General features: G+C 37.7%; 1 protein-coding gene across 5 annotated transcripts in view; it reads right to left on the reverse strand.

Annotated features, from left to right (window-relative positions):
• The window catches only part of RALYL (RALY RNA binding protein like), a 373,063-nt gene that overhangs the window by 70,425 nt on the left and 275,132 nt on the right, over nt 1–27,506 (reverse strand). For all 5 annotated transcript variants that reach the window (XM_054280017.1, XM_054279769.1, XM_054279850.1 and 2 more), the window contains one exon: nt 10,963–11,038. In XM_054280017.1, coding sequence (XP_054135992.1) covers nt 10,963–11,038 — 76 coding nt within the window. The remainder of the gene's footprint in view (nt 1–10,962; nt 11,039–27,506) is intronic.

The following is a 27,506-nucleotide window of genomic DNA, read 5'->3' on the forward strand; positions in this document are numbered from 1 at the left end:
TGTTACATTTTGTGAGAACCAATGCCTAATTGCAAGTCCACTAAGTGGTTCTCTGAAGCACAGCGTTCTGCATCTCTGGTTACTGCAGCAATTAAGGGTTTACTAAATTCCTGAAAATTAAGAATTCCTCTGTTCATTTGCAATGCCCAGGCAGGCCCTTCTCTATTCTCTGTCATGAGCATAAGACTTAATAGGACAGTTTCTGAACAGCAGTGTCTGCAACTCTTTATACTGTTTCCATGATGCCTTTTTCACTAAAACTCAAATGTAGAAAAATATTATGTTGTCATTTTCTGATTTTTTAATATGTTGAAGGCACTAGGCTTTTTATCCTAACTGAAATGCAGCAGAACACCTACAGAAGACATCATCTTCTTATGGAAGACAACATGTTGAGTCAAAAGTGATTATTTCTTATATTCAATGCAAGAATCCATGCAGTAATAAAGGGTAGAAATCTCACATTGCAATAAGGGATATGAATAGGCCTCAGGCTGTGCTGTCAAGATTTAAAGCAAATGTGTGACTAAAACTAGTGTTTCTGTTTGCCTGCAGGCAAAACCATCAATACTCTGGATCTTTTAGGAATTTACTTTTTGATTTATAAGCCAAAGTTTTCTCATTTGTATTAGCAGCCAAAATTATCGGATAAGAAAGGAGTCATAATTATTTCAATTGAATAAGAAAGGAGTCAATCATTTCAATGCCAGCAGAAGATGGCGTATATGTTTTCTGTTCTTCTGTGGTATAAACAGTGATTAAAACCATGAAAAAAAAAGATAAGTTTAAGTCAGATACTTTATCTATAGTATATTGCTTCAGGTTTCATAGCAGAAGTAAAAACTAAGAAAAAAAATTAAACACCAGGAGAAAACCCCAACAATAATAAGTGAACAGCCTGTTCTCCAAATTTGCTAATCTCTGAGCATGAATGTGATAACGGTGTCTGGACTTTTGTGAAAGAAGACAAGATCATTCACGTGATACCATATATCACCTTATGCAAGAGGAAGAGTACTGAGATGGGAAGAGGGATGCAGCTCCTGTGCAGATGTGTACAAGCTGGAGTCACATCCTCTTAACAAAGGAAAAAAACCTGAGGAAATACTGTATAAATCTAAGGGTTAACTTGAGGGAAGATTTTTACAAAGACATGTGCTAGTCTTTACACAGGACCTACTTCCAAATGGATCTGTCTCAATGCCATCATTTAAAAACTGATGGTGAATAAAAGCAAACAAACATGAGCAAAATGTAAGATTTATCATATAGTGATAATCTGAGAGGCAAAACCTGCCCTAGTCCCCTTCTTAAGGGGCGTTAGCAGTATTTGTAAAATAGTGAATAGGAAGAATTAAAAAAAAAAATTTCGCTGTCCTAGTTATCATTGGAGTTACACCACAGGTTACGAATAATATGATTGAATGTAGAAATCAAGATGCCAGTCGCTTTCTATATATTTTGGTATTTTTATTTATCTGTGATTTGTTTCAAAATAAACAGAAGCAAAAGGTTTTCCTGTTGCTAAGGATCTGAAATATCTTTCCCTCCCCCATTTTCCCCCCTCTCTAAAGCTATGAAGTGCTGCACAATCATACTCTGAATCATGTGAAAGGACAAACCTAAACCTTTTTCTGCCTTTCCCAGCCCCTCTGAGCAAATACACTGTTTTAAACATCTGTGGGATAAAACTGATTGCAATTACAGCATCATAATTTAGAAATGAAGACTTGCACGTGCTGCTTTCCATCAGCAGATCAAAAAAAAAATATTCCTGTGATATTAGTTATTTGACATGGAGGTCTTTTATTGAAAGAAAACAAACAAAGTTTCAAATTGAATCACTGGGTCTGCTGTTGCTTTGTATTTATACCTTTTAAGATTTTTAATGTAATTGAGAATACTATTTAAATTCTCAACACAAGCAAAATTTGTACCGTTCAAATAAAAATTTGAAACTAAATTATATTTTTTCTGTATAGTAATGACTGTTTCAAATGTGACCACCGGCAGCATTCTTTGATAAAACGAATGTAAATAATATCCTGCTGGACTTAAAACTCTCTATTTAAACATATCTAGAAATATGGGGATTTTTTATGGAAGCTAAATCTTTTGTCAGGAGAAGAGCTGCAGAACAACATTTATCTTAAGCCCATTCCATTGGGCTGTACTGAAATAAAATAGCTTTTCTCATAAAGAAAAATAATCAAAAGCATCAGGAAGATACATTTCAGTGGAAAAAGAATAATTTTGATTCAAAAGAAATACCACACTATATTCTCTTAATATAATGTAGTCATAGAAATATTATGTTCCATAAGCATTTTTTTTTCATTCAGTGTATAGAATAATGTAGGAGTTGTAACCACAATTTAATGTTAGTCTAAAGTGTCAGAAAATACTTTATAAGGTTTATTTTCTGTTTTCTGTGTCTTTAATCTCATGTAGATCAGTAACAATGATGGACACACAAGTTCATTAAGAAAAAGAAAATATAAAGAAAAAATGTTGGAAATCTAGGACAGTATTGAATTAAGAAAGACACTTATACCTGCAGTAACTTTTATTATATGACACATTTAAAAAGATTGATAATACACTATCAGTGGCACAATATTGCAGTAATGATGCAAAATCCTGAAGTATTCTAATGGAATGGTAATTCTTGTTTGGTGCAGAACTTGTTGAGTTTAAATCAATGTTTTTGAGAGGGAGGAATGACCTCAAAAAGATTCCTATACTAGAAGATAAAATCAAGTTGCTCGTCAGTGTACTTTTCACACTTTTTGCTGAAATGAAGGGTGCTCAGAAGTGCTCAGAAGAGCAACTCAAAATAATGGATGGCTGTGAAGCAAACCAGACTACACCAAGCTCTATAAAATATATTTACAATAAACTTAAGAAGCAGAGGGCAAGTAGAGAAGGACTGCAAGCAATTCTTTCAGTTTCTGCTATAAGACTGAAAAACCAAAGGAAATGCAAGGTGTACCACATAATTTAATCAGTTTTGTGTTCGAGATCATAAAAGTAAAATGTGCTGAGGAAATTGATAAAATATTTGTGTCAAAAAAAACCCACTGACATAAAAAATAACCATAGCATGTAAATAAAAGAATATCCTTTTCCAGTATACTTATATGAGCTATTTAAATAAAATAATTTGTTTCAGAGGCCATGGAAGTTATGAAATTGTAAAGTAAAGGCTGTTGAATGTAGATAATTAGTAGTAAGTTAAATCAGGGGTGTTAAATATACATTTCAATCGCATTACATGACAAAGTGATTGGTAATGGGAAATCATTGTGCTATCTAACACCACTCAGAGAGTGCTGAACTGTAGATAGCACAATGCTGAACTGTACACCAGAAATTTCAGAGAACAGCTGGGAAAAAGCCTGTCCTGGAGGGAAGCCTTTGCAGGGTCACCGTGTGCTACATCTGGGCAGTGCTGTGGGAACTCAACACCAGAGGCTGGTTCTGGTTAGAGCCAAGCCAACACAGTGAGAAGGTATTTCACTCAGGTTTTCCTGGCTTTCTTAATCTATTCACTAAATCCTTTCTGTTAATTGTCTCACTCCAGGGTGTGCCTCAGCATGATGGATCTTAGGCTAGCCAGCTTCATTCCCAGACAGCAATAGGAATATTGGAAGTCTGGGGATGGAATAACTCCTCACTGAGTCTTCAAGATGTGACACTGGGGCCTGCCAGTTTTGCTTGTGGCACTCCAAAGAAGCTTGAAGTTTGGCAAGGATGAAAATAATCCACATGGAGATTACTTTTCTTGGATAAAACAGTTTTGGAAAAGTTTCTAGTCAACTATAACATTAAATTGTGTAGAGCAGAGAGATTGACTAGATATCCTGGCAGTGCCCAACAACTCGCCTTTCCATTTCTCTTCCAAATCCTAGTGCCCTGCTTTACCACATTGTAAAAATATCACTTTGATCCTGGGGATTTGTCAAGTAACTAGCTTTCTGAGAAAGGAGACTTGGATGTGATATGGGACCCTGCACTCTCAGTTGTACAAGTACCACCACACTGGTTTTGACTTCCCCTTCCCCAGTGTGATCTCCAGCAGATCCCCACCACCACCTCATGCAGAGGAGAGTCTGCAGTAATTGTGCTCATTTTTATGGCAATAAAAACGGCACCGTTATGGTCAGCCTTTAGCACACTGGTTTTGTTTTTTCAAAAGACTCAAAAGTAGGTGCCCTTGTCATCCTTCTCAAGCCATCTCAACCTTGTTACTACCAGAAGCGTGCCAGATAAAGCTTTTAGCCATCTCCCAGGATGTCAGCCATAGGGAGAGGGTGTGCTCCATGCTCTGAGGGAGGGCCAGCCACGGGCAGCACGTGTATGGTGCTCTGATCCGCCTGTCCTGGGGCTTGGGTCCACTCCTTGAGCAGCTGGGAATGGTTGCACCCCATCAACAGCCTCCAGAGTCAGAAAGTGAAACAAAGGCTTTTGAAATGGAGAAAAAGCTTTCAGGTGTGTATTTAATATGCCATATAATGTGGTAGTGGACTGAAATGAACAACAAATAATTAAAGCATTTTATGATGAAGAGAAGCAGAATAACAGTCCATCAGACTACTTATGGTTGATTCTGCTTTGGTATACTGGAGAATAGACACAGGAAAAAAACACTAAATAGGCTTTCATATGGTGACACGGAGTTGCTTTAGTGAAATACTGATCAAAAACACCCCTAAATTAAAAAGACAAACTGTGATGTTTTATTTTACCAAAACATTGCCTCCAAAGAGTGCTTTAACACATTTGTGTCAGCACCTTTAATCTTCACCTTGTGTTTCAAAGATCCTAAGGTGTGCTGCTGGTTCAATTAATTTTTGCTGGAGGCTAGACCAATACAATGAGATGCAAAGCAATTTTAAGATGCATATTTTTTTAAGCGTGTGATTTTCTGCAGAAGTGGTGTGCTAAAAAGGATATTCAGAACAATTTTGAATCTTCTGAGATTTATGTCCCCCTCAATGCAATGCAAATTAGGATGGATGATGATGGAGTTTACAGCTATGTTAGAATTTAACTGATTCCCTGTTATGGTTTTGGCCTGGCAAAGCCAGAGCCCCCATAAATATACCTTTTACCTGATATCTGCTGTGAGATGTGGCCAGGAAATAAGCAAAGCAGGCTCCAACTTAAACATAAAGAGAAGTTTATTAACTAAACTACACACACAACTACTAGACTACACACACAATTACTAAACTACACACACAAAGAGAATGAAAAACTACACAGAAACACTTCCTTATCCTCCTCCCACCAAATTCCCAAACACATTTACATTTCTAAAAAAATTATCCACACTCGGTCTGGCACCACCCTTTAGGAAAAAAAATCAAATCTTCAGCTCATAAGGGATAGACGGAGTCCTTCCTTGTGCCACGGACTTCTTGTCACAATCAGCAATCCGCCCGGTATCTTGCTATCTCATGACATCTCCTTTCCATGCCAAGGTGCTCTCACCACCAGGCATGGGATGGGGCAGGGGCCTGCCTTCAGGGCCTTTTAAGAATGCCTCGTCTCGTTCCAAGCAGAGCACGGTCTCATCCCTGGGACCTTTGTCCCCCCCATGTCTTCTATACCCCCTGGGGCCGAGGGGTCTCAAAACCAAACTCTCCTGACGCCGAGCCTCCGCTTCCCCCTGCAATACAGCCTCTGCATCACCAGGAAAAAAGTCCATGGATATACAACAAAAAAGAGTCCAGCAAAAACTGCCACTCCATCTTCCTCCATTCCTTCAACATCTCTCTTCTCCCTTTGCCAGACCCTCCTTACTGGCCTGGTTTTCTTCCTTCATCTTCCACTCCTATCCCTTTCCCAGGAAAGGAAATGTTCTGGGGGTCTTCACTCTCCACAAGGGTTAAAAGCTCATCCAGACGGCAGGGCTACTAGCTGCCCCCCCCCCCCCTTTTCTCCTCCCAGCCGTGCTGCCGGCACATGATATCAAGTTTCAAGGTAACAGTTCCAATTCCAGCACAGGCTGCATTCTCTCCGTCTCCGGGGGGGGGGGGGGGGGGGATAAACAGGTCGCTCGATGCTCCCCCCACCCTTCCGCCAAATCCGGACCTACCGTAGATGGGCCACGTGGCTTTCCCCTCCCCCAGCCCAGCCAGCAACTGGGCCGGGTGAGAGACTTCTTCACGCCGGAAATCCCAAGAGGGCTCCGAAGGCCAAGAGCCCTGCTTTTAACCCCTTGAGTTCGTAGTCTCAAGAGGCGGATCCAAATGCCGCACTGGTCAAACTAGTTGCCCATCTTAAAATCTAACCCCCCATTGGTAACCACAGCAAAACAACATATCCCAGATGTCCCATTTCCGGTCAAACCACGACATTCCCGAGCACTACTCTAAGTATATTTTAAGATATACAATGAGCATGCTTAAAATTATTAATGTGTTTAACAGCTTTCTGAAGCAAAGACTAAATGTTCACAAAAAATTTTTAAGACTTAAACAAAACATGGAAGTCCTTTTATTATTTAATTATATCTGTCTTCCACCTAAAAAAAGTTGTGTGTCTCACATTTATGTTCATGCTAAATTTCGCATAGGTAAGATTAAATGAGGTTTTTTTCCCACAGATCATAAAACTAGAAAAGTTAAAATAAATTAATGTAGATCCTGAACTGAGATATTAAAGAGGATTATGCCATTACAGGAAAAAATGAATCTAATGACTTGCCACACAAGCAAATTATAAGGATATAGCACATCATAGACATCAGTCGCTCTGTATTAATGACTTATGTGTATATCCACCTATAAATGTGATACAAACTTCTTTTCAGAAATGCAAAGTTCTTTGAATACTTTTGAAGTCTCAAGTACTTCACAGTAAATAAAATCCTGCAAGCCTGTGCAGCACTCCTGCTTGCTTTTCTTAAAATTGTTCTTTATGTTGTCTCACATATGAAAAATACCATTAAAAAATCATTAACAAAGGAAACCGAAACAGTTATTATCCTTAATACTGTGTGTACACTTGCTGTTTTCCATTGGCTGTCTACCTTAAGACAGATTCTTCTAGGCAATTTTCCTTAACATGCTTATGAAAACTGAAAAGTAAGTGTCAAACTTTGTTTAAACGACTGTCCTAGTTTTGTCCAGGGCAGAGTTATGTTTTTACAGCAGCCAGGAGTGGTGGTGTGTGTGTCTGTGGTCCCAGCTGCTGGATCGGACTGCTTGAGCCCAGCAGCTGTGGGCTGCTGTGTGCTCTGCTGAGAAGGCCTGGCCATCACCCAAATATTGTTGAATAACATTATACACCACTGCCAGGGACAGAGGAAAAGGACTTTTTTCCTGATTTCTGGAAAGAAAGGCATTCCTTTTCCAGGTGGGAGAAAGTGTGGTGTGGTGTGGTGTGTGGTGTGGTGTGGAAAAATTAGTTGGTACTGGCCATGGGCTTTCTGTGTAAATAGTTTTCGTCTTATAACTTTTGTTATTAATATTTCTGCTATTACTGTTTCCTTTTTTTTTTTTTTTTTAATCTCATTGCTGTTTGCAGTAAATTGTTCTTGTCTCTGCAATTTTCACCCCTTTGTGCCTCCAGTTCTCGACTCTATCCCTGGAGCAGGAAGGGGGAAGGAAAGGCGTGAGCGAGCAAGTGGAATCTCATTTGGGAGAGTCTCAGAGAGTACTAAATTGGGAGTGTCTTTGCTAAACCATGACAATGACTTTATAGCACATCTCTTTCTACATTAAATTTACTGTCTTGTCAAATAAGGAAGTTATATTGCTTCAGCATAATATGCTCCTGATTTTTTAACCAATTTATTAATTTCTTTGTCTTGATAAAGTGATTTCTAATAATGTGTTTTAGTACATTTCTTAGAATCAAAGCTGGTCTCATCTAATAATTTTCTGAACCTCTTCTTCTTAAAAATAGGCATAACACCTTCCCATATCCACTGTTTCTTTACCTTACAAGACCTCCATAAGTTTTTGGAAAGAATCCCTAATAGTCCACACACAGATTCAGCTAGTCCTTTGAACACACTACTGTGAATGTTATCAGATCATTTCCATCAAATTCACTTAGTCAAACATTGATTAGACAATTTTTTATTGCATACCCTCTGGTAAAAATTGATTTTCTTTAATAGCTGGTCAGCTAACCATTTTGATGAAGTAAAAGAAGTCTTTTCTGCATCATCTGTTCTCTTTTCCTCCCACTAAAATCAGAGGATGTTACTCTAATGACAAATTTTTGTTACCTTTGTTCTTTGTACAATTCTTTACTTTAACCTTTCTGACATCCTGTAGGATGACTCTGCTCTTCTTTTCTACTTCCAGTCATGGCATTTTGATTCCACATTTTGTACAATTCCTTTTCAATTTTTAGAATGTTAGAGAAAGTCGATGCTGTCATATTATTCTTTTGATTTTTTTTCTGCTTTGGGAGAATTCTGTGTTCTACCTTAAGCACACTCAGTGCAAGATTTTCTGCACTTCTTTTGTCCCTCAAATTTCTTTCCAAGAATCTTTCTATTCACCAGATCTCTGAGCTCATTTAATTCTGTCCTTTCTGAAATCCATTATTCTCGTTCTACTTACAGTCCTTCCTTTTAACAGTGACTATTTTGTGACAAATAAATTTTTTAACCAATGACTCTCTTAGAGCAAATCAAATCTACTGTAACCACTTCCCTCTTATCTGTCTGTCTTGTGGGTGGATCCTGGCCAGCAGCTAAGCACCCACATAGTCACTGACTCACTCCCCCACTATTGTCCCCTATCAGGATGAAGGAGAGATCAAAAGGTAAAAATCCTAATTTAGGATTGAGATATTTGCAGTGTAATAGGGGAAAGGGGAAGGGAAAAAAATCCAAGTGATTGCCTTTGCATTACTTTCCACCTCCCATAAGCTATCCAGGCAATCTCCAACAAACAGCTGCTTTGGAAGAAAAACCTTCCCAATTTTTATTTCTGACTAAACGAGAGAATATCCTTCTGGCCAGGTAGGATCAGTTGTCTCAGATATATTTCTTCATAAATTCTGTCCCACACCAAGCCTATTAATTGGCAGAATAGGAAAATGAGAAAATCATGAGGCTGTGCAAACACTGTTTAGCAACAGTCAAAACATTGGTGTGTTTTAGCAACAAATCCAGAACACTTAGAGGATTCTATGAAGAAAGTTAACTCCATCCCAGTCAGGCCCAGTTACAGTGTTCTGAAATAAGTAAATGTTCTCAGTGTTGCCAAAACTTTATTAGTCACTGATCTCACATAACAGATTAAGCGACACTGGGATAATAAATGTTCCTTGTTATCATACAATCATAGAAGGGTTTGTGTTGGAAGGGACCACACCATAGAATGATAGAGAGGGTTGGAAGGAACCTTAAAGATCATCTAGTTACAACCATCACACCATGGGCAGGGATGCCATCCACCAGATAAGATTGCTCAGGACTCCATCCAGCCTGGCCCTGAATATTTGCAATGGGAATATTTACAATATTTACAATACCCACAACTACCCTGGACAATCTGTTCCAGTGCCTCACTATCCTCTGAGTGTAGAATTTCTTCCTAAGATCTAATCTAAATCCCTCCTTTTTTAGTTGCAAATTGTTCCTCCTTTATCCTATCACTATCTGCCCATGTGAAAAGGTGTTCTATTTTATAAGCCCCCAGCAAGTCCTTTCTTGTGCTCAGTTCTCCAGATCAGGACACTGTACTCCAGGTGGGGTCTTACAAAGTCAGAGCAGAGGGAAAATTAGGATGAAGGGAGAAATGGAAGGATTCTCTTAGTTGCTCTTAAAAGCCTCATGATCTTCATGCACTACATCCATGAAAGGACACAATCAAAGATATTTTTCCTCTTTAAAATTCCTTTAGAACTTTCCATAGGTCTCTCTTATCCCTATCTTTTCTGTAGAGCAAGTATTTATGAGAAAACCTTCAAAAGCTCAGAGGTAGAAATGAATATAAACGCCAGAAATCACAGAACATCTTTCAAAATCTTTTGAAATACTGGAACAGGCACAGAGTAGACCAAGGTTACCAGGAACACCTACAGAGTTTAGTAGTTTGCAGCTGAGACTAATGATGAAACAGGGATTCTCTTCTCCAAAAATAATATTTCTATCACTTCAGATGAGGACAGCTATATGATAAAACTTCAAATCTCTTCTATATAGCATGGAGGCTCAGACCTAAAATGCTTCTAGTTGTCTTATTCTGAGATGCCACCCTCGAATTTCCATCTGAAGCTTTCAGACCAGACAAGGCATGAGAAAGTACTGCTCAAGTGTGTCTGATTTCACTCCTGAGATGTTGCTCTCAGAGCCAGTCCACCTACATTTCAGCTACAGTAGAAATCAGTCCCAATTCCTTCCATGGGTCTGGAGCATAAATTCTGTACTACTTTTATGAGATGTAAGGTTTATTGAGCAGAAATACCTGTGGGCATGGTAGCCCTAACAATCTGTAATGCTTCACTAAACATAATTGATTTTGAAAAAAAAGTGTATGTTTCCTCAAGTTTGTAAATGCTCTATGACAAAAGGCAGCTGGGAATATGAGAAAGACACTATCAATGCCCTCCTGAACAGTCAAGGAAGAAATCCAGTTTTTATCAAAACTTGGTTCTCACCCCTGACAGAAAAATCCGTGAGAAACCAATTTTGTTGCTCTGAAATTGTTAGTTATTTCACTGATCATTGCAAATAAAAAAGTCACAAAAATGAGGCCAGAGCCAAGCAATGAATCATAAGGACTAAAAGTTGAAATTATACTCAATTGAGAAAAAATGAAAATTATTGATAACAGTACTAGAAGTGGGAGCATTAACAAGTACTTAGATTTCATTATAATTTTGGTAAATATTGCACACTTCAATATTTATTTGTAGATATAGTTTAGGTTACCATAATCTTTCTGATAAAAATTGTATTGGAATAAGTTAAAGTGAAATCTCACTTGCCTGTAAAGTGCTGAAAGTGGCCGCTTGTTGCCAGGTTTTGGTCTGTATGGTTTTGGTTCTCCTGCCATGTTGATATCTGAAAACAAACATTTGATATCAGTAAGTCAAGCACCTGGAAGTTTGCAAAGGCACCTTCAAGTCACTGAAAATGAGTAATGGGCAGTAAAAATGGACAGCATGCCTAAAACACCCGTCTAGTTTTTACCTCTTCTGAATTGATGCTGTAAAACTTTCAGAAAGATTTTTACTGTAATGCATGAGGAATTTAGGCAAAAATATCAGTTATTGTTAATAGAGAGAGATTATTTTTTTTAAACACACGAGTTTCTACTTAGCAAAGTAAATAATGTATTTCTAATACAGAAAATTTGGATGGTAACTTAGATGGTGGAATAAACTATGATCTCAAATAAAAATCTGTTGAGGAGGACTGCAGTTGTTCTGGAGAGCTCCCTTTTAGGATCTAAAGAAATGCACACTAATCTTTAACTGCTACTCTTTCATCCACTCAGAAAGTATCTATTTCCCATCCCAAATGCATCACTCCTTGGAGAATGAGAAAATCTGGTTTGCAAATGTTTTCTCTTAAGCAGATACTTATTCTCCTCAACAAGATCAGAAATCTTGTGAACACTTTGAAGGTTCACTTATATTCTACCTGTAAATTTATGCTTGAAATATAAAAGAAAGTCGAGCTTACATAGATATAAGCTTGATATGGATATATAGATATATAGCTTCTATAGTTTATATAGACACTATTTTTGTTCTCAAATTTGTCTTTTCATTGGAATCATACTCAAAGACAACCCAAGAGATAGATGTCTCATTATAATTGCTAGAACAGTTATATATGGAGAAAGAAGCAGAGACCCTTCTGAGGAGAATACCTTCTGGAGCTTAGGAAGCTGTCTGCATAAAAACAAACCTATATTAAAAAGCTCCTCCATTCTGATTAAATGTTGCAAAATCGACTTTACACTGAATCATATGGATAAGGTGAAACTTTTGTTTAGGAAACAAATTTCAGGCAATTTGAGGGATGCTGCAGCTAAATCTCTTCTCAGCTTCAATAATATAAAAAAAAGAATAACAAAATCATCAGAATTATTTCAGTGTAAAATTGCTGTGACAGAACATCATATCCTATTAAATGTGGAATCACGTTGTGGTTGAGATTGCAAGAAAACACATTTTTTCACTAAAGTCTGTTTTTACCTGAAAAGTCTATTTTACCCTGAAATTGACTGTGGTGGAGAGAGATGTAGAAAGATAAGGTGTAGGAGTAGGGATAAACACAGTTCAGTGTTTTAGCGGTGATGCTAAAGGCTCAAACATTTTTATCTATTATTTTTGACCTCAAAAGATGCAGTAAAAGCCTAAGACTTATTGACTGGATATTTTTACTTCACACAAAATTAATAAAAAACTCTCAATCTGACCTATTTTAATAACTAGAATTATTGAAAATGCATGTCCTTTAGACTTCTTTTTGACAGAAAATATTTTGCCGACAGAAATTTCAAACTTCAAATATTTAAAAGAATTTTTAAAAATTTGCACTTAGTTTTGGTATTTTGAACTGAGAAACATGTATTTAGAATTATACAAGGACCGGATACAAAATGCTTTTATGTAGAAATATATAATATAAAATAGTTAAGTAACATTTTCCTATATAAAATATTTTGGTATTAAGTCTGATTGCAGTTTCTTCTGTAGGAGCTGTATTACATTAAATCATATTTTTTCATAAAATAATTTTCTTGTTTCATCTACCTCTCTGAAATTGGAGAAATATTTGTAAGCAAATTTCATGCCTCCTTGAAATTCCTTCCTTCCCTAAATTTTAGCAAGTGATTTATTAAATATATATTATTTTTGTCTTCCATTTTTGTTGTGAGTTCAGCTATGATGCCCTTATTGCAAGATATATAAATTCTAATATGTTGAATCAGCAAAGTAAATACCAAGCATTTCTGAGAGCCACTGAGGAATTCTGATAGCTCTGTTGCATTTCCATCAGTTCCTGGAAACAACAGAATTGGAATAAAATTTTTATCCTGTGACCTTTGCAATAATTAGACCTTTTCATACTATTTTTATATGTTATTTTAAGGTCATTGACTGTGTTGGCTTTCATCATCTCCTACTACAAGTTGGAATGATTTTAAGGATAAAAAAGTAGAATTATAATCTGCTCTTGGGAAATATCTGAGGCTATGGTATCCTCTTCAGAATACAATAATCTTCACATATTTTTTGTCTATCTGCTACTGTTTCAGAGTTACATCTTAAATGTTCTTCTCCTTAAACCCTTATTTACAGTTTTTAAAAACTTTTTCGTATTCTCCTGGGACAGATCAATACTATCTTGATGACTATTCTTATAGACCTACATTTGCAGCTCTACAAAACCCACTTTTAAAAAAGTGGAGTAGTGTAGAAGGCTAAGGGCTGTTAGTTATGTTTTCTCTTTATTTCCATCAAAAATGTCAGAAAGGTGACACTGTAAGAGGCACAGTGGCAAAGCTGTTCAGAATCACTTAAGATTCCCTCGCATTTAAATAAATCTCTAAACAGTGAACTCCTTCATACAGATAGTAATAGCCCAAAATTCTCTTTAGCACAGGAAATAGTTCTTAGAAAAGCTGGGCACATGGGGCTTTTCTGTTAATATGAAAGTGATTGAATAGCTCTGCAACTCCCTAAGCACTTTGTAGCAAGTTAAGAATGGATGTAGGAAATGCTTTGAAAAGTTAGAAAAGATTTTCACCCCATTATTTTTTCAGCACTATCTCTTCCAGCCTCAATTTTCTAACTAAGATTAGAAGTGAACTTGTCAACATTTCGCAAGATAGATTATTTCTATCCCAACTGGAAATCTTGTGAGATAAGCTGTTCTCTCCCTTCATCCATCATTGGTTTCACAGCAGACATTTACATCTACTAGATCATAAACTCTGTGTCAAATAAATTTGCTGTCAGCAGCACAGAGATTTACCTGTGCTAATGATTCCACCCCAAGGAATGCAGAAACATATCACTCCTTAAACTGTCAAATTAGCTACTACACTTGTATATGAATATGTACCAGACAACTTCCTTCACAAGGGACACAGACATTCACATTTCTTCTGGAGAGGCATAGATTTGATTAATTGGCACCTGATGGATATAGAAATGGCTCATGGTCACACTCAAAAATGTATTAATTTGGTAGATTTTCTACTGAAGACCACTGATGAGTGGCATTCCTTGGGGATCAGTATTGGGACTAGTGCAGTTTAACATCTTTCTAGGCAACACAGACAGTGGCATTGAGTGCACAGCAGGTTTGCCAATGACACCAAGCTGTGTGGACACTGGAGGCAAGGGATGACATCTAGAGAAACCTTAATAGGCATGGGAAGTGGACCCTTGTAAACCCTATGAAGTTCAAAAAGGCCAAGTTCAAGGTCCTGAACCTGGCTCTGGGCAATCCCAAGCGCTAACACAGGCTGGGTGGAGAATAGATTAAGAACAGGATTAGGGGGTGAAGATGAGAAGCTTGATGTGACCTGGTAATGTGCTTGCAGCCCAGAAAGCCAGCTGTAACCTGGGCTTCATCAAAAGCAGTGTGGCCAGCAGGGCAAGGGAGGGGATTCTGCCCCTCTGCTCTGCTCTCAAAGCGCTGTGAACAGCTCTGGGGCCCCCAGAGTAAGGATGTGGGCCTGTGTAAGCAAGTCTAGGGAACGACCATCAGGATGGTCAAAGGGATGGAGAACCTCCCCTATGAAGACAGGCTGAGGGAGCTGGGGTTGTTCAGCCTGGAGAAGGCACAGGCACCTTTCCTATGTGGGAATGGAGCAGCCCAGGGACATTTTTTTCTCAGCTTTTATACTAAAAATGATCACTTAGATATCAATACCAAGATAAATTCATTACTGAAATTCAAAATACTACGGAAACACTACAAATATAAAAATGAATATGCAGAAAACAACGCATTGTAATGCAGCATCCTGGTCTTATGTGTTTTCAGAATCAAATGAAATTACATTCTTTATGAAAAGAAATTAATTCTTAGTTCTATACTTTCCAGTTATCATGGCAGAGCTTAGTCAAAGAATGAGATTTAGATTCATTCAAGGTTGTGTGTCATCAGCAGAATAGATCTGATTTTGAGCATATTTTAATTTGGAATTGTACTAAAAATACTTGGTGATTAATGACAAAACATAAAAATAATTGAAAAAAGAGCATGATTACCATTTTAAAAGGCCACTCTTTGTATTGAGAGGCTACATAAAATTGTCTGAAAAGACAACTCCACACAGCATGATCTACATTTCCCTATCACCATTTCCTACCATTTACAGCCTACGTCCTCCAGACATGAACATCCCACTTTTGGAGAAGCAGTATCTGCTAGCCCTTTTGCTTTGCTCCCAGATTCCCTACCAAAATAATCTGAGAATCTGGTCCTGAAGACAACAACTGACTTAAAAAAGGCTTTGTAAGTGCAAGCAATGATACCTAAAGAGCATTCATACCCTAGAATTCTTACCCTTCAGATTCTTTAAAAAGTGTTATTTAAAAGAAAAAACAAAACCAAAATAATTTTTTTTTCCACAAAAACGAATGCCATAAGAGGAAGCATCAACAGGCAGTAACTCAATTAATGAAAACAGGGATTTTGAGGCTTTCTGCTGGCAATCCAGAGCCCATGTCTCTGGCTACATCTAACCTACAAAATTAAGTGGAGTCCTTTCAAGGCACTATTACTCTTTTATAGTAAAAGAGTGTGTGTTAAATTGTTTCTTTCCATGACTTTTAGCCACAGTTTACAAGTACTGTCCTATGCAATTTCCAGATATAGGTAGAGAATGGACATGACCTAGAAACTACTGCAGGAATTTCACCCCATGAAAGGGAACAGATCCACATATCTATAATTAGTACCTATAATTTAATATTAAGTATGTGACTTCTGAGTGTGGGCTCGATGTCAGAAAGATTGGAAACCACAACCTGGAGCCAAGAGAACTCCAAGTACCTTTAGAACTCAAAAGATGGTTTTCTAAGACATGTTTCATCAGGTGTTCCTCCACACATTCTTGTGAATGGTTACAGAAATGGAGACATTCCTTGAACAATTCTACAATTATTTTACTTAAATTTTTGATTTAAAAAAATGTATCATTGTATATTTCCAGATAAGCTGGAAATAGACCAATATTTATTGGAAGAGATGGTAATTTAAATTAGGCTATAAGAAAGAATTCACATAGTGAATGTACAATCCATATACAGAGGGAGGTATTGATGGAGGGAGACCAGGATTCATTTTCTTCTCTTTCAGATGACAAAAAGTATTTGGGATAGAAGAAAAAGACCAAGAGGTAACTGCAATTTAGAGAAAGCTTGCAGCCATGTGGTTTATAGCATAACTGTACACCAGAAAAGCCAAGGCTAATCTATCTTTCTTTTATACTCTTCCATCTACTAGTTTTATAAATTTCTCTGCTGATTGCTAACAAAATTTTAAAGAAGTCATATGACATTTTTTATATCATAAACTTTCTTCTTTATATGTTCCATTGATTACTGTCATCTCCTCCCTTTCCCCCATCTCTAGCATGTGAAAAAAGCAGAGAGGAAAGGACAGCTCTCTGTTCTCTTCCATTATGTGCTCAAGTTGTACAGCTGTAAAGACGAAACTTTCCAGAAAATTGAACACAAGCTCAAATTGATTCTCAAGGCTAGTAAAATATTAAATGGAGCTCAGGGTCACAGCTTTTCCTTTTCCATAATGGTATTAAAAATTCTTGTGGGACTCTCAGTATTTGGATTTTCTCTTAGCATTGAAATAATTGGAAGCCTTTTTTTGTACACAGATGACAGCTATTGTTAATGCTTCATACAGAAAGAGCTGCTTGTTGAATAGTACATGAAATTGCTTTGTTAAACCATTTCTTCTTTCATTAAATACTGCTAAAATGAAATGAGGCTATAGGATTATATAAGCTATCATTCTTAAAACCATTCAGTAGCAAAAGTGTCAGGAGTTGTCTTGCAGGAAATTTTTTCTGTTTCCCAGGGAATTGGGTTGGTGTGAGGACAGGCGACAGCTAGAAGGGGAAATCCTGTCCTGTCTGTATGCCCATCACACGTCATTCCTTCAGGGCCCTGGAGACAGCAGTCTCAGCTCCAGAATGGATGCCAATGTACTTCACAGCTGAGGGGGAGCATTGGTCTGCCTTGGTTTTTGTCTGTTTGCTGCCATCCCTGCACCTCCCACCCCAAGTAACAACACAACCTGGGCCAAACCTCCTGGCCCTATTGGTCGTGCCATCAGCAGTGATCCATGTCCATGCCTAGGGAGAGGGATCACTTTTGCCAGGGCATGAATAAGCATTCTACCAATGCTTATCCGTGCCCTCGGACTGACTGTCCATGGACTCCACTGTGATTAAAGAATCTGTGGCCAGGACCCTAAAAACTGCTTCTCTTCTGGTGCTTGAATCTCTGCAGAGGAATTACTGTGATGTGGCAGGAGTCCCCCTGGGGTACTGGGCTGCAGGGGAATGAATTCTCACCATTCTTACCACAGAGAACATGGCACACCTTGTGAAGGGATTCCTATGGGAAGGAGAGCAGCCCTGTCGCTGGCAATCCTGCCCACTCCTCCTCCTCCTCAGCACAGGGCTTGTGCATTCCCCTGGAGGAAGTTTGACAATTGCAGAAGCAAGAGAATCAGATTCAGCCTCAAAGGAACTATGTGGCTGTGGTCATAGCCACTTATCTGCAGCTCTGCAAGAGCTCAGGGGGTTCGGGTGTTTGCTGTAGAAACACAGCCTGGTTTGTGCCATGGCAGCCATGAAGCTGGCTGTCACACGTTTCACCCCACCAGAGCCAAATTATAGATGCAGGCAAGTATAGTCTTTGTGTAAGAAGATCCTTTTAATTTAATCAGGCTTGCAGCTTCTGTTTCTCACCAAGAGAACAAGATTTCTACTAGGTACTTTCTTAACATGTGGACTAGTATGCACATGCAGAAAATTAATGTTGCCATGAGGGTAAAAGAAAGCAATAGAAAAGTACATCAGGAACTTTCTGCTATCTTCAGGAAAAAAGAAACAGTTTTATGTAAGCCTAGCCAGCAAGAAAATGAGCCAACAAAAAGAGTTCAAGCAAGGAGTCTCATATGATTGCAAACCTTGTTTGCACTTCTACCGTCTCACTGTTTTTAATGGGAAACAGAACTGGTCCTTGATTTACAGGTTTTTTTTTTTCCAGACAGTGAGGAGTGCAAGGATTACCTTTGCTTTCTCTTGATCACAGTAAAGATGCTGTTTACAAATAAAATATAGAGCATCTGTCTTCTTTCAGATCAAGTGCAATCATTACAAGGCAGCAGGCAACAAACTCTCTGCTGCTCTTCTCTGATAACAAAAGATAGTTATTACCATGAGACTCAGACAAAGCTTCGTGTTGACTGCATGTCTGAGTTTCTCAGCACTGCAATTAGCCCCAAGCAGAAACATTAAACAGTGTGGTGGGGATAGAGTATGAAAGTCCCTCATCTACTTCTTTCAGATTTCAATATGATTTATTCTAGGGAACATGCCCTGAATCTTGGTAATTTTCAGCTTGTCCTCAGACTACATTTTTTCTCTCTCTTTTTTCTAATACTTGGCTACATTCTCTGCCCCATGGCCATTCATCTGACTCTCTTACTGATGTTAACTTCATGCTCCTAGCAATAATTTTTCATGACAATTGAAATCTGTAGTGTACAAAAGAGTTCAAAATCCCCATTGCCCCAATCCTTTGTCTTACTCACTATTTCTCCTGCAGATGGTCAACTTTATTAACTCAAACATGAGGAATTTCTTTTTTTTCTAAAATAGCAATCACAATAACAACATTTTGCAAAAAATTACCTACATTATCTGCATTTGTTAATCATATTTCTTATAATCTTCTCATTTTCTCATAATCTTGCAAAGTGAATGTAGCCAAGGCTCTCTGGACATCACAGGCAGAGTGGCTTCCAGAGAGATACTTTGCAATGCACATGTCATTCTGCATGTTGCAGCCTGGGACCTTTCCTGGTTTGGGCAGGAGGTTTCAGCAACCCCAGGGCCAGGGAGCTGAGGCAGTAGGTGATGGTTCGGGGCAGAAAATGTTGATGGACACCTTCAAAGTGCTGTTAGGTATGAGGGCAGTGTGTCTCTCTGAATGGCTGGCTGGGATCGGGTTTACAGTCATCACTGAGGGGTTGGTATGTTTGGCACCCTGAACTTTTCTGTCAAAAGCTTCAAGCTGAGGTCTGACCTTGAAGGTATTCCCACAGACTAGAGGCTTTCATCCAGGCTCACAACAGATTAGAGAGGAATCATGCTGTGGATTTCACTGAACCATGAACAATGGTGCTCACTGATCAGGGAAGCTGGTGGGAGTGACAGAAATGGTCCTCTGCAGCCCCAAATGGACTTTCAACACTTTCCAATAATATTTCTCTCCAAAATGTCTGATTTTACCCTCATTCTCTGACCTGAAATCTTTCCTCTAAAGTTCACCATTCTTGGCTTCTCAGATGATCTAAGATGCAGACTTTCCTGTTGGTCCCATATCACTTGAAAAAACCCATTGACCCAAAACAATTACTCTCAACTAATTTCAGCTGTTCAATTCTCCTTTCCACATACTGTCTTTCTGCTCATGATTCTCATGTTCCAGGTTTTGTGGATTTAGAGATCTATAGAGGAGGATCTTTTCAAGCTCCAAGTTTACTTTGGAATAGCCTAGCATGTCTTCTAGCATTTTCTTTCCAGTGTCAGCTTTATGAAAACTTGTGGCCCATATTATAGACTCATAGAATTGTACAATAATGTATGTTGGATGGGAGCTTTAAGCATCAAGTTGTCCAAATCTCTTGCCATGGGAGGGGACCTCTTTCACTAGATCGGGTTGCTCAAAATCTTGTCCAAACTAGCCTTGAACACTTCCAGGACTGGGGCATCCACAGCCTCACTGGGCAACCTGTGCAGTGCTTTCCCACCATTGTTGAGAAAAATTCCTTATATCCAATATATGACCTAGTACAATCCTGAAAGATTTTGTCTTTGTAACACAAACATTGTAAATCATATGATGGAATTAGCTCATACCTTATAATGCAAAACTTAATGCTATCATGCTATCATAGCTTTCGTATTATACAATAAAAGATATGTATATATATGTATATATATGTGTATATATATATGTGTATATATATATATATATATATAAAATAGGTTTTGTATTGTAAAATAATATAGCAGTAACATATAGAAGATAAAGTGGAGACAGTTCCATTGGAATTTGGCACATGGAATGAAATTTTATTGTGGAGGTGATATGCAAAATAAGCTATGCCAAATCCAAAATATCCTTAACAGCAATGCTTAGGCTCTAACCATGTTCTAACTCTCTTTCATTGGCAGCTTTTGAAGTTGCTCAGTGGGTTCCATTTGGCGACCAGAAAGCAAAAACATAGCAGTCTATTGCAAAAGCAAAGCATGTAAAAATTGCAGATACCAAAAATCTTCAAAATTAATGATATGCATTGTTGTTTTATTTCTATCTCTGTGGCATTCTTGCAAGGAAAATGGAAGACATGATAGGAATAGAGAAAATGCTATATCTTGTCAGATTGATAGTTGATATACTGTAATTTACTGCCTTCAGCAGCCCCAGATACTTTGGAAGACCCAAGAACCATGAACTAGGTAGAAATAAGATTATTTTCCCTCCATTCTCTTATCATCTCAGCATGATTCTCCTCCTAAAATGCATAGCAGGTTAGGATTACTTTAAGTCCTAAAGCATGATGTTTTATCTTGCTTCCCTTACTGATTTTGTCAGTACCTAACTGTTAGGAGCTGGAACTGGAAATCATAACAATTTCAAATAGCCTTAATGCTTACATAAATGTCTTATTGCTCTTTTCTTGCTGGTATATCATATTGGTGCATTTTTTAATGAAAAAATATTTCTTGACAAAAAGTGAGCTTTGTTTTGGCTTTATAATTCCACTAATCTTCACTGCCTCAAATCCTTTTTCAAACACTATTTCACTCATCATTAATAACAAAAATCATAAAAGTCATGTCAGAAACCCATTCTTGAATCATAGAACATCATGCTTCTCCATTCAATTTATTGGATGTTTATCTGATGTTTTCTTTTGTGTTTCTACATTTGGGTTTGCATGCAAATATACTTTACATGCTGCTTCACACGTTCTCTCACAAATGGTTTAATGTACTACATATTATCAATGACATGAATTTGCATATATAAAGGATCAATAACAGGAAAAAATGTAATAACTTACTAAAAATGCTATTATGAAATAAAATAATTATTTTGAACCTCATTAAATCAAGTCTCAATATCAAAAGTATTACCAAAAAGGACCACATGACATATTTCAGCTGAATTTCAAAGAAGAAAAAGTATAATTACCATGCACATTAGTACACAGAGCTAGTGAAGCTCTCACTGAACATTCACTACCTTTTACGTTAATTGGGTTCATGTTCTTCTATGCTTCCTAGTAACATTTTCTGTCTAAGCCAGCTTTGCCATAAAACTGTCTATTTTTATTGCCCACAAAGCAAATATGTAATTTGCCTCAGAAATCATATGAACCAAGAACTCCCTCCCTCTGAGTTAATTCTTCTTCTTCTTCCATAAGACTTCCAATTTTTTTTCAGAATGTGATTATTTTGAGCAAGCTGCACATAAACACACATCACAAATGTTTGTAAAAAGGCTTTGGAAACTAATCTTTACTGCTGTCGGGATAAGAAGTACATAAAGCTAGACAAGATAGTGAACACCAGTTGGACATTCACTTCCTTGAAGGCATTTTGGATTTATATCAGATTCCTGCAAGGAGTCCAGAATCCTTATTTTTGCTTTGGGTCTCATTGGAAGCTGTAGCATTTTTTCTGCAACTTAATCATGAAGTTAACAAGGCACAACTCTCACTCCCAATCAAATTTTCACCCACTTTGCAAATCCCTACCCAAAGTTCTTGCATTTTCATTTTCCTTTATGTATTTGTATGTGTATACTTGTGTGTGAAAACATTTGCAATAGAAGCATGTATTTTTTCACCTGGAAAATTTTTTGTCAAGTTTTGTATATCACCTTTACCACACAGTTTCTGAAAATTGAAGATTACATAGGAACACTAAGGAATATTGAATGCCTGAATCCAGCATTAAATTATTGTATTGAAGTGGATGCTGCAACCAATTGCTTTTAAATAGAAAACAAAACATGTCTTAGTCTCAGAAATACCAAATCTGAAATTCTTATCTAGCATTGTTGCCAAAGGAAGGTGCAAGGATCTGTCTTAAATCTCAGTACCTGCAGCTTTTAGATAGTTAGATTATTTGTTTCTTCTTTTTTTTCCCTACACTGTGCAAGAAGAAATTCTGGTGGCTGCTCAAATGAAACAGCTCTCTAAGATCACTGGAAACATTAATCTTCTGGACATACTGCATAAACCACTAATCTCATGCTTGTCATTAAAATGAGTTAGGGAGTACAAGGAGAGATGAAAGATGCAGGAAGATTTTTAAAGCTTTTGCATTGCTATTTTAATTTATTTTAAGAATAAATAAGATACCTAAATCTTACATTGCAACAAACAGAATGGCCAGAGGAGAACCATGGGCTGAATGATCCCTCTGAATAAAAATGAATGTGATTCAACACTGTCTACTAATCTCTTGCTTCCTTGTGTTTAACTCCTTCTAGGGGACTTAGGACACTGCTGTTGACAACATGGGGGTTTTTTGGTGGTGTTTTTTTTTTTTTTTTTACTTTCAAGCAAAGCCAAAGATACAGCTAAACCTTTAAAAATATATGTGCTGGTCTGATATATATTGACCCAACAGAACCATCAACCTGCAACCAGCTGTGCTAACCTGTGCTCTGCTGTAATCTCAGCCTTACAACTTTTTCTTCATTCATTGCTTCACTTTATGCCATTCGCTAGAGTTCCGAGTCACCACCATAGAAGCTCCAGGTTCAATGGAAAATTAACCCTTTAATGACAATTAAGCATTTTTTGATGCAAATTATGCTCATTAGTTTGGTTTTATTTCTCAAAAGCCTTTTTTCCCTGAGCACTTTAAAGACTTAAAAAGGCTGAGCTAATTTAAAAACAAAATAAATCATAACATGGAAATGCTTCTTAGCTTCAGCTCATAGAAGAGGACTGGACCAAGATCAGTTCCCCATCAGATACCCAAGTATCAGTTACCCACCAGAAGCCTAGTGCTCACTTCAAGGTATCCCCAGGTTTCGATGTGTGAGGGATGCAATACAGTTTGGAGTCTATTAATGTTTTCTTATACTTTTTCATTTAAGTTGGTCTGGAAATAGCGTCTGTTCTAACTCTTGTTCTGTTTGCAGTAAGTAACAGAGAAAGGTCCATATTTGCTTTACTTACATTCAAATAATTAGTTCAATATTTGACACCTCTTTTAAATTAAAACAGTACTCAAACCTACTTCATTTAAGAGATCACAGGTCCTCAAATCCTGTTCAGATATTGAAAATCTGTAAATCTCTCATTCCAAGTTGTGTAAAATAAACATGCCAACAGAATAATTACTATCTAGTTGTACTTTCTAAATTAAAATCTCTGTGTTTATTTCTCTAATACAGTTTGGGGAGGTGAGTGATACTGCTGGGTCATGAAGATCTATCCCCAAAGGAAGACAAAACCCATTTGCAGATAACAGTGGCTCAGTTTTAGGTTCAGCAGGATTTTCAGGATACGCTACCCCTGGTGACACATGCTCACAGGGATGGTCATGACGGATAGTGCACAGCACATTTTTGTCTGCTAGGATGCCAAGCAAAAGTGAAATGGTGTTGCTGCCATGTCAGAACAACGAATGAGGGCAGGTGTGGCAGGGGTTAGTGCTGTCACTGTCACAGGCCTCAGCTGTCACACAGGGGTACAGCCTGCTGCAGAGAAAATGGGGAAAAGGAGTGCAAGTGAAATAAAAGCATCCCATTAGGAATATAAATATTCCACTCAGGTCTGAAAATGTTCATAAACTGGGTACATCCTGCTTTGCTTCTGCCTTTCTCCATACCTCTGAGTGCTTCTCAGGCAGCTCACATACGAGTCTGTGAAAAAATCTCTGGCATGTGTGACAGAGTATCACAGCAGCATGGATGCAGAAATTATCTAGCCTGGCACAGGCATCCCTTAGGACTCTGAGGATGAAACTGAGGTCTTGATTTTCACAGAACAGTGTAACCAAGTTTTATGGTGCGTGCATGCAATCTTGCATTTGCAAATACCTGAATGTATTTTTCATGCATTATCAAGAGAGCTAACTGCTAGACCATTTGCATATGGAAAGCCTCCCATTTATGCAGACTACCAGGTTCCAAGTTTCTCTAATCAAGGAAAGGTTCTAGTTATCACAAAGAATTAGATTTTATTTAATTCTTTTTAAAATGAAAGAAAAATGAAATCAGTGTAAAAATGAAATCAGTGTACAAAAAGCAGAAGACACTGGGAAAGCTACAATTTTAGAGGTGCAAATATGCTTAATATACAAATGTAGCTTAAATATCAATATTTTAAATTTGATATCTGCATTTGGCAAAATGTTGCAGTTTTACAGAATGCAGTCTCTGCAGAATAATGTGGCAGATTTTACTAGTGTTTGCTTTTGCTGATCCACCAAAAGTATGAAGCTCTATTCTGATATAGGATGATACTGGAAGAGAGGTGAATCACAAATCTTTTGTTCATGTAGTCACTTCTGCAGTTCAGTCACTGACAACACAGCAATGAAAGGAATCTGTTCAAAGGTCAGATACAATTTTCATTTACATATCTTATAAAATACACCTCAGCAACAATTTTTAAAGTTTAATATTAGTTAAATATACAGTAATTTTTATAAAAATAATAAAATATTTTATTCTACTTTTTACTAGGTATATATATGTTTGTTTACTCAATAAATTAATTCACTGTTTCATAAAAAAAGAGACCCCCACACATTAAACTTTCAGTGTTAAATCCCTGTACTGTCAACAGAGGTAGGAAGTAAAACTCCACCATTCTGTCAAACACGCAATGGAGAAGACATAGCCCTGCTAAGTAGTGGGTAGCATAGCCCAAAGACTGAATTTTGGAAAGAAATTGTTTCAGTCATTAATCTGGGTATCAATTTACATGGTAGTATTAAAAAAAAAAACCTCAACATAATGACAAATAACAAAACAGAACTACAGAACTACTTGTATTAGGAAGAGTGCAGTTTTTATTTACTTTCAAAATTCATCTCTTTCTCCCTTTCTTTCTCCTACAGACATGCCTGCAAATGTCAGCACCCTTTATTTCCTTTTTATTCCCAAGAACAGGACTTGTTTTCTGCAATCACTCCTGAAAAATGGGTCTTTTCTCTTAGTGAGCTACATAAAAGCCAAGCTCTCATGAAGGCAATCCATATTGTGGAGACTGAAACTGTTTGACAGGTTTCCCTGGAAATAGCTGTATCCACGACTGCAAGAAACAAGATCATTTTGGGCCACGAGATTATATATTTATTGTGGCACCTTGAAGCACATGGTGCCTCCTTGTGATTCTTGGGACTCCGCCTTTTGTACCCCACAGCCCCTTTGTGATGCAGACACTGGAACCACACGGACCCCTGGCAGCCCCATCCAGGAGTCACCCATCCTTTGGGCTCACAGGCATTGCCATGGCTGGAGTCTGCTTTATCCAGCAGAAACACGTGCTGGCACAGGGGCAGTGAAACACCGGGGAAGTGTCCACAAAGCCAGGAACATTTCACACAGGTGTCTCCAATGCTAATTGAAATATTGACTTATTGACATTGTCACTGCACGGCAGGATTCAGTCAAAAACCCAGCAAATCAACAGCAGCAGCTTCCTTTTACTGACATGGCCATATCTGGGTTACAATCCAAAACCAAGAGATGAAACAGTAAGCTGGTTTAAAATTTAACACCAGAGCTATCTCTCTACAGCTAGGTTGCAGCTTTGTCAAAACTAAAAATACTTTTAGCAGTGCAATAGCTTCCATTTGTCCCAATGGCTTCACCTGCTGAGCAATGAAAGAGGTATTATTTAATTTTTCAGGTGTGCATGTTTCCATACTGATTATTCCAAAAGACAAATTGCCAAGCCATTAAAAAATAATCAGGCCCTCAACAAAGCCCCCCCACCATTCCGTTTTTTCCTGTGTTCTCTCCTATATCGCCCCACATGAAACTGAAAAAAAGAATTGGCAAAAAATTGAATATTAGAAATGAAATCGATTCCTGTGCCCATTGCTGTATGATAACACAGATATAATCAACAACAGTTTGTGAAAGACTCAAGGTGCCTTTTGTCTCCAGGGTGTACCTGCAGTGAGGTTGTGCTGCCATTGGGGGCTGAATAATCAAATTCTGGGTGGGGAATACAGATGACTAACCAAAGGTACTGCATTAGTGCAACTTGCAGTCCACAGCTGGACTAAAAAGGACAGAGTTGCTCCTGCTGTCCATTTCTGAACCTCATGGCACTACCCTTCATATTTCTGGGATACATGAAAGGTGTCATATGGCTTTATTCCTGCAAAAATGTCCAAGCACTTGACTGTATTTACATATTTTGTGCTTTTGGGTTTAGGTTCTTCCACAGCAATTGAGGGAAAGAGACCAGCTTTTCTTTCTGTAACTCACTCCAGTGAGATGAAGTGGATTATTGCTGCTATTTGGATGTGATTTTTTTTTAATTACAATTGAACCAATAATATATTTTAGGAAAAAAGTCAAAACTGTAAACACTTTGGAAAGAAAATGGCCATTGGGATAAGGGCTTTAATAATTGAAGAGTTTCTCTATTTACACAGTTTCTTTAAATTTGTCATATAGATCTAATTTCTTGAAACTGCATTTTTCACTCTCTGCCATTTTAACTTAGACATAAAGTGAGGGCTTGCTAACTTCTGTGAAAGTACTGAAAAAAAGCTCACTGCAGTTCAGGAATCTTAACCTATGACATACATATAAGTCTTCCTGACATTTTGAAAAACATTAGAAATGAGATAATAAAGTGAAGGCCTTCTGAACAGGTGATTAAAAGGGAAAAGTAGGGAACCACTAGCTTACTCTTTCCTTTCTAATCATGAGCCTGTCGTTGACAGCAGTTATTTTCCTCATCTTAACACCATTAAATTCCCTCCTGAACATATTTATGCTTCATCTATAATCTTAGATAATAATTGTAAGCATGGTGACCAAAGAAAAGGACAGAGTCTTCCCAAACGGCACCCTGAAAGCAATAAAAAACCAAATTATACGTGTGCATTTGAGGAATCACAGATATTAAAACTGTAAAAGCTGAAGAGAAAATCCATTTGGCATAGGAAGCGTGGGCAGTGGAGCATGCCATTTAGTTATACTAGAAACAGAATTAGTTCAAAAGAAGAGAACTGGTACTTCATTTATTC

Source organism: Melozone crissalis, unplaced genomic scaffold (genome assembly GCF_028551555.1).
Source record: "Melozone crissalis strain CALT ecotype California unplaced genomic scaffold, PUWL_Pcris_2 ptg000002l_1, whole genome shotgun sequence".
NCBI lineage: Eukaryota > Metazoa > Chordata > Aves > Passeriformes > Passerellidae > Melozone > Melozone crissalis.